The sequence below is a fragment of the Siniperca chuatsi genome, linkage group LG1, assembly GCF_020085105.1.
Source record: "Siniperca chuatsi isolate FFG_IHB_CAS linkage group LG1, ASM2008510v1, whole genome shotgun sequence".
Classification (NCBI taxonomy): Eukaryota; Metazoa; Chordata; class Actinopteri; order Centrarchiformes; family Sinipercidae; genus Siniperca; species Siniperca chuatsi.
Genome location: NC_058042.1, coordinates 25,906,867 through 25,915,442, shown reverse-complemented (window position 1 = coordinate 25,915,442; position 8,576 = coordinate 25,906,867). Strand labels below are relative to the sequence as shown.

At 41.3% G+C, this 8,576-nt stretch overlaps 1 protein-coding gene across 1 annotated transcript; it reads right to left on the bottom strand.

The window, feature by feature from the left end:
* Window positions 1-3,758: 3,758 nt before the first annotated feature.
* LOC122880121 (ribonuclease P protein subunit p25-like protein) lies at window positions 3,759-6,553 on the bottom strand. The gene has a single exon (XM_044204927.1). It carries the CDS (start codon window positions 5,685-5,687, stop codon window positions 4,815-4,817), a length of 873 nt encoding a protein of 290 aa, XP_044060862.1. The 5' UTR covers window positions 5,688-6,553; the 3' UTR covers window positions 3,759-4,814.
* Window positions 6,554-8,576: the final 2,023 nt, after the last annotated feature.

Sequence of the window (8,576 nt, the reverse complement as noted above, 5' to 3'; positions counted from 1 at the left end):
CACTGCACATTATACTTGGCATTTTCTTACATCTGAACACAGCCAATATTTTAGAGCATTTCAGTCACCATATTAATCACAGTAAAATTAAATTTACCCCATATTGTACATGTGCACATTTTTAGGGTCAGAGGGCAAATGGTGGACAAGCCAACTCAACATTGTAATGTTTATGTTGCCTCAAGTCTGAACTATCCTGCCTCCACCTTTTACTGGGCATTACTGAAACAGAACAAAGCTAATCTTTGCTGGTGCAGACATAAGCTTCAGCAGTGTCTGTGTGTGTGTGTGTGTGTGTGCGCGCGCGCAAGGGTATCTTTCCATTCTGGCTTTATTTCATAAATATCAGTCTGTAAGTGTAGCCTCTCCTGTTTCTCATCAACACCTTTTAGAAGAGACTCTACATAATATAGGAGATCTAATTTATACTTCAAATTCTTTAATCCAATTGAGTCTGAAGTCCTCTCATTATTGCGAGTGGGAGGGAATGATGATAAAAGGGCAGAATGTAGTTTGTTGTTGAAATGAGTGTAAGAGAAACAGCCACATTTCAATAGGGTAGCACTGAGATTGCCATTAAACAATAGCATTGCCTGCAGCTCCCATTTGCTTGTTGTAAATGCTGTATTATATTATTAAAACATGATTACAGATAATAATCTATTCTGTGACCATTTAGCTTTGTTGTGCTAATCGTCAAGTGCACAGGGCCATAGATGTCTGTCAAATATACCAATAATAGTACCCTTGAGCAAAGAGATGTATCTTTTTCTGCATTTGACTTTGAACTTATTTGCTCACCAGAGGGCAGCAACAGTCAGAAAAAACCCTTGTTGGTTTTCTTCACCTTTGCAAGCCCATCCCTGATGAAAGAAAATTAATCAAATACCTATATAAAACACAGAACTGACAGATGCATGCATGTTACTAAATACATAAAAAAAAAAACATGCATAAATAATGTATTTAGCTTGACACAATCCTTAAAGGGAATGTAATTTTGCCTCAATTTTCTTTTAAATTCTAACGGCACAATGCAGCTGTCACAAGCCATAAAATTTCCATGTTGGTAACCACTAAGCCATAGGTGATGTTTTTTGGAATAAATGCTCTTTATTTAGTATACAGTGTGCCCTATCAGGGCTTTTGAAAGAATGCTGAAGACATTTTGGTCTCCGAACTTCTCATTTCTTTCGCCCTCGATTCTGGCAGCCCTGCAGTCAGTGTTCATTATCTGCTCTTACAGCTTTGACTTCAGCACAGCAATTACATCCTCAGCTGCGCTGATTAATCCAACATGGAGGCATTTCACAAAATGGTTTTGAAAAGACATTTCCAGACACTTACCAGGGAGTAGCTGTGGCACGGCTTGTTTATGCAGATAGACCACAGCCAGTCATATTGCAATAAGATGTTTTCAATGGCTGCTTAAATGTTCTCTTAACCTCTAGTGTACACTGTGCAGGAAACAATAGACTGTTCGAAAAGTGATTAATTTAATCTATTTTACTTCTGACATAAAATGGAGGTCTGTGTGATGTCATGTTTGGGTAATGTACGTTTTTCTATTGTTGGACATATTCCCTCTATGGCCATTCGTTAATATGTCTCCACTGCTCTCTGCTTAACTGCTTAACCTTCCATTCTCTCCTGACAATCACATAATCAATCACTGTCCCATTACTTGACAAGGCAGACAAAGAGAGTGTATGAGTGAGGAAAAACCTTTTGGCCTGTCTCGACAAGCAAGAGGAATGTCGACTTCAGAGGGCTAACACAGGCAGAAAACATAGGCCCAGTAAATATTCAATTTAAAGGATTCCCAGATAAGGCGAGTTGAAAAATTGAGGCAGCACCCATTCTTCTAGATAAGAGAAGACGGAGCCATCTGGAGGCTGGGAGATAGCGAACTCCCACACCATCCCAGAGACCTCACTCTCATCTTCTGCAGCGGCAGCGAAGGGAAAAACAGAGTGCCAACACTTTCATTATGTTAACTTCAAAATGAATGTATTCACATTCGGTGCATGCAGTTATTGGCTTTGGTAAACAGAAGGTTACTATTGTGTCTGCCAGAATAGATAACTATGGTGGGTCAGTCTTAACATATTGTTGTTTTATTAATGATTTAAGAACTTAATAACTATTTAGTAAGATATTAAATATTTAATAAGTAAAAATGCAGTTTTCTCTGCATTAACATTTTGAAGTAATCTTTTTTTTTTTTATCCAATTTGTTCTTAAACAGTGTCATCCATTCTACAGTTAGATGTATCTTGCTAAACCTGCTTCATTATCAGTTACCAGAAAAATAATTATTCTATCACTGACATTGTCCAACAAAAAGGCATTACTCTAATAGAGTTGCACCCACTTTAGAAAAATCCATGTCTGACCCAAATATCTTCATGTATATCTCCTTCAAGATTGAAGGTATGGGTAATTTGATCGGTGGTCAAAATTTTACCAGTGTTCCTTTAACTAGTCTGTTTCATAGAAAGAACAGCAGAACATTTTGTGCACTCAGTTTAAACAAACTGAATACTGTATATATAGTACAAAGTAAACCCAAACACACACACACAAACAGTGCAGCTTAGGTCTAGGCCTGTATCTCCTCCAAATTCACCTTGACTACATCTTTGAAAACATACATTATTGGCAAAATGGACTCTCAGCTTTTGAATAACCTTGTCCACATTCTTAAAATGCACTTTGTTGACTCCTCCACCATGCTATTTCGTGCCGGCCACATTGGATTTAGCTCCGGGATAATGCTTTTGTCAGTATGTTTTATCTGGTCTCTCACTCAGGTACGCTATGCCGTTATCCCTAATTACCCCCACTGCATTTTACACTTGGCCCAGAATTCTTAATGCTTGATAACAGATGCAGGTCGATTTGAAATTTACTTATAGCGGCATTATCTTTTTGACCTGCATCGCAGACTGACTGTCCCATAGGCTCTTGGGTGAAAGCTGCTAACTCTGTGATAACAACGACATGAAGTGATAACCTTCCAGCAGTCTCGAGGACGCAGTTTGCTACATATGTGCTGTATTGCAGTCACAGCATTTCTTATTCAACCTTGGGTGCTCTGCTGTGCTCTGATTCATTTAATGGGATCGAGAGGGAGGTTAATCACTATGTCCGCCATAGACTGTTAAAGTGCTGTCTGACCACTATAAAAAATATTGAAATATTACGATTTGTATTCCTTTGAAAGAGGAATTTGAATGCTAAAGCCATAGGAGTGAACTCTCCTTTTTTTCTCTATTTTAAGCTGTAACAGAATTGTCTCCCCAGTTAGGAGTCTCTTTGATCAATTTACTTTAGGAGGCCGACATCTGCGTTTGCAGATTTTCATTAAGATCAACAGTAAAAGCATCAGACAAGGTTCCACTTGTCTAAGTTATTATCCCCAGAGGACATGGTTGATTAAGTGGGAAAAAGTTCTTAAGTTTTCGGATAAAATAATTCTCAGGAAGGTTTATTTTGTTTGTCTTGTTTAGGACAACTTTTTAGAAAGAAATGTATGTAGAAATCTTTAATCCATAAAATTCAATGCGTACGCTCCCAGCAGTTTTTTTTTCTACCACTGCATTCTGCTCGGAGTTTAATAATTAATAATTTTGATCCAACTGCCATAGATGTCTGCAGCATCGAGTTAAGCTTCAGCAATTACTCAGAGGTACCTTTTTTGCAACTAAAATGGTATCTAAATGGTGTGAAAATGCAGAGAGGCACTGGCAACTGGAGAGAGTCTGCAGCCATTTCATTTATTATGTCAGTCAACTACAAGTGCATGGTGTTACTGTGAAAACTTGGCTCTTTTTAGACCAGATTGTTCAGCATTTTATTTAGCTTGAAACATGGTAGAATATAGTAGAAGAGGTAGACTGTGCTATACAATAGATATGGTGGGTGGGTAGGCCTATTGGCTGAAAGGGGAAGGAGTATAGCGTGTTGCGAGTTTTAATCCTTTTTTCCACTGTGTTGTGTGATGTTATGTTGCTATCTTAATGATAATCTGTGCCTGTATTTCTGCCCTAGGCATATCTGTCAGGCTGGGTTGGTTTAGGAGCTGTGCCTTATCAACAGCTTTGTCATTAAATCAGCTTTTTCTACAGACAAATTTCACTTCCGTTATTCTTATCAAAAGATCAGCACGCTGTGATTTTCTGTTCAATCAGAGCTTTGCAAATTCAAATATGTGTGAGTAAGAAAGATGAAATACAAAACAGAATTTCCATTGGAAAAAAAAAACATTTATTAAATTTTGTTTTCATGAGAGTTAATAATCAGACAAATAAAATTGGTGTTTTGCATTTGTCATACCATCAATGGCTTTAAGCTTTTTTTATTTTATGTTCTTGGGTCTACTTTGTGTGTTTTTAAAGACACACTTAAGAGCATGGAGGAATAGAGATGATTGAAACATGATGCTAATAAATGATTTTGTCCACAGGCTGTAGATAGTTTACTACAAGCAGGACTCTGGAACCTGTGAAATTCATGGCTTTTTCTTTTGTCAGTGTGAAATGGGATGTGAATCTGTTAAAGATTTTATAGTATGGTAGCACACATCATCACAGTTTTGTGGATGTGAGAGACCATGTTGGACGTGCTGAGAAATACATCCCTTAAATGCTGTATGTACAGAGGCAAGCTTTTAGGTCCCGGTCAAACTGACCTCTGGAGGCTGGAATTGGTACTTAGTTCTTCTGAGAAAGCACTGTTCTATCTGAGTGAGTGTTCTGATTGTCTCAGCATTGTGCTTGAGTGGAGGGCAGCGCCAAATGAACTCCTCTGATTCAATCCTCTCCACTGTTTGACACCGGTTCAGCCAGTCGGTGAGGAGGGTGGACTGAGACTCCTTCCCCCAAACACACTCTCTTACAGTGCGAAAAACTGCTGTATGGCAAATGTCCAAGAGGTCTCTTGCATGCTGTCTGCGGGGCAGATTCAACACCCTCTCTCTCCTCCCACAATGCACTGAGAGTCTCAGGAGGCTGATAGCCTGGTTCCTGGGGATCCAATGGGTCTTTGGAAAGAAGAATGCTGATGGAGGGCACAGTCCTGTGCACCGTCATCTCAGATGTCCCCCCTTCAGTACTCTCCCACACCTCTTTCACCACTTTGTACTGCAGTTTGGTCAGCTGGTGAAGAGAGCCCACTTTTCGTTTCATGATCTCAGCACAGGTGATGGTCTTTGTGACCGCACGGCCTGACCCAGTGAAGACCACTTGCCTGAGCCCACCACCACTCACACCTCCCCCACTTACACCCTTCTCTCCCTGCATCCGTGCCATGGCAAATCCCATTAAGTTGCGAATCTTACTTCCCTCCTTCACGCGCATCTCCAGCACCCCAGAGGCCAGTCCTGGAAAGGGACAGGGGCTGTCCTCCTCAGTTCGGCAGACTTTCTTGAACCCTTCCTGCCCTAGTTTGAGTGCAGGGGGAGGGACTGGTAGTGGTGTTGGCTTCAGCGGGCTGGAAACATTGTTCACCACTGCTGGCTGGCCAGCATTCCCGTAAGTTTGATCCTGGTAGACAGAGCAGGTCCCTGGGGTTACCCCATTCTCCATTTGGATCGGTATGTTCACCTCTAGTCCTGGGTTGGGCCTGACAGTGTCTCTGGTAAGGTACTGGTTCTGGCCACTGACCACTCCACACCCTGTGAACATTTCTTCTGTCCTCAATGCTCCACCGCAGTATTAGTCCAAACACACACTTTTTCCACATGAAAAACAGCTCAACATAATTTTCTTATGTATGTGGCACTTTTCTCTCCCTCCAGTCAACAGCTGTAAAGTTTCAAGACTTCATATAAGAAATATCACCCGCTCCCCAAGAGCACTATCAATGAAGTCTTTAATGCTCCCTCCCAGAAAGAGCTGGAGAAATAAGATAAACGCCTGGCTGGTGAATTAAAAGCACTGTCGGGACCATTCAAGACGTTCTTTAAAGAGCATCTCAATTTCATACTACAAATGACTGTTTGGAAAGTACTCTGGAGATGGATAAAAATAATAAAAAAACTAAGCTAAATTATCCTCTTTCCTTCGTTTGTATGTATTTCATATGGTGCTTTTATCCTTAATAGCTGCAAAAGATATGGAGTACTTTGTTGATTCTTCTTTAACAAAACTTTTCTAAAGAGAATCTGAAAACTCAAATTAAGACTCCACCTTTTTCTTAGCGATCCAGTCCAGCGCTGTTGATTTTGATCTGCTGATCATGTCGCCTTCAACTTAAAATTGACCTCTTGGGTTGTCCAGCTGTTAAGTTCCACCTCCTGTTTTGGACCTCTGGATGTTTTACTCCAGCTTGAGTAGATCTGCTTCTCCTCTCCTTGTGCTCATCTGGGCATCCACAGTAGTTGAGGCCAGGGATGCATGGAGGTCTGCACCAGAGGTGTCCTCCCTAGAGCTCTGTCTTGTCTCCAATGATGCTCTGGGAAGTCTATTCTGTTCCCCACAAAGAGACATAAGGGACAGGAGCTGCCTCACAAATGCTCACAGGAGGAGTGTCTGTGTGGTTGAGGGGGAGCATGAGGGAAAGGGGAGACAGCCCTCTTAAAGGCGCAGGTCTTTTCATCTTTTAGATGAACACCCTCCCCTCCACAACTGAAGCCTGCCATCTGAGGAAAAAGAAAAGGGCAGGGCTACTGTGTCCCTTTAAAACATAGAACGCAGATCCCCGGCAACTTTGTCAATCTCTTTAGAGGACGTTCCAGTGTTCAATGTACATGACTGATTAAACCTGAGTTCTGAAATAGAGACTCAGTCAACCTTTAAAAACGCATTTTCAGCTATGAAACAATGAATTAAATTAGCTCTGTTATAATTGAAAACATCCTTCAAAGAGCCACTGAAAGTCAGCAGCATTAAATTGCACTGTACTTAGCCTTTATCCTATTAGATGTTTGTGACCATTACAATTTACATAATGTAGCATTAATAGCTTCATTGTTGAGGCAATCAAGTGGCACGGTAAGAATGCCTATCTCTTATTGCTTGGATTGTTATATTGTTACAAGGCTGGAGAGCCCTTGTGATCAAGGACACAACGACCGCAAAAAGCATAGAGGCATGACTTCCATGTGCAAGGTGCTGCATTAATAGTGACTGTCTTCATTAGTCTGGTGTATCTGTGCAGGTGAGGAGATGAGGCTGACAGGTGGGGTAATAAGCATCTTAATGGGCTTTCCATCACCAGTGGAGGGCGCTGACTCGCTCCCTTCTGCACCAAGTCAGACCCAGACAGCTGTAGCATCGCCCTGTTCAGCCCAGTCTCCCGGTCGACAGGTGGATTTGTTTTTGTGTGTGACTGACAGATGGGAGAATAGGTAAAGACAGCCCACTGAGGCTGAACCATGAGGCCAAGAGAGAGAGGCAGACAAGTCCTAACTACTCTCCGCTCAGTATATCCCATGGTACACAGTAGTACACAGACAGTATAAACTCACTGTGGCTCAGCCCAGTCCTTATTGTGAGGCTAATTCACAGTGGCATGTGTATTATATTGGATCCCTATGGTAATCAAGGAAAAAATAAGGAACCCCCACACACACACACACACAAACACATACACACACGTCCAGTTCCAACTGGCAAAGTGGAACTGGAACTGGACTGCTTTTATTAGCAGAGTTTGAATGGGAATCATCATTTATAATAATCAATATATTGACTGGATCCATGGAATCATTAACTATATTTTTTTCTTTAATTCGTATGTATGGGATGGGACAGCTATTTATCTCCGGAGCCATTCCAGACACTGCAGGAAACATAGTAACAAATATCTTTCTTTTTCTTGCCTTTTTTGTAAGCTAAAAAGAAAATGGGAGAGAGGGAAGACAGAGGGAGGAGGGAGGGTCTTTAGCGCTCACCACCAAAGTGATCATTCTGTTGTTTGGGAGAAATTACCCTCATCAGTCATACAGAGATGCACAGCTGCCTAAGGGGATCTGGTAATGTTACTGCATAATAAACTGTGTTTGTGTGTGTGTGCACGCATGTGTGTGTGTGTTCAGAGTTAGAGCAAGAGGAGGCAAGAAAGAAATGCAAGAGGGCAGGGGGTAAAATAAGTCTGATTTAACCACAGAGAGGTTAAAATTGATGATAAAAGCAGCTCTGTAATCATCCCTCCTTACTACATGATGTTGGCACATAATTTATTGCTTCTCAGTTTAACTTTAGGAACCTGTTTGCTGGCGGCAATGCAATAGATAAAGCAATTCAGCTTCAGAGTAAAAAAGCAGAGTTCTGAGCAAAGTGTTTTCAAACACATATTCACAACTTTTTGTGTTTCCATCAGAGACAAAACTATTCTCCAGATGGCTAAATAAAACCATCAGGGCTTTGCAGAAGTGCCATGTATTGACCTTTTTGAGCGGAGCGCTTTTTTCCTTTAAGTGGCTTCATTTAATGATGGGTAGGGGTGGCGGCGCTCACGCTTGGTCACTCACTCCTTCACACCTCCTCCACAGAGCTGGCCTCTGCTCCTGAAGCTCTCTAAGCACTTACTTCTCACTTTATCTGACCTTGGCTGGCATCTGTGACAGTCTA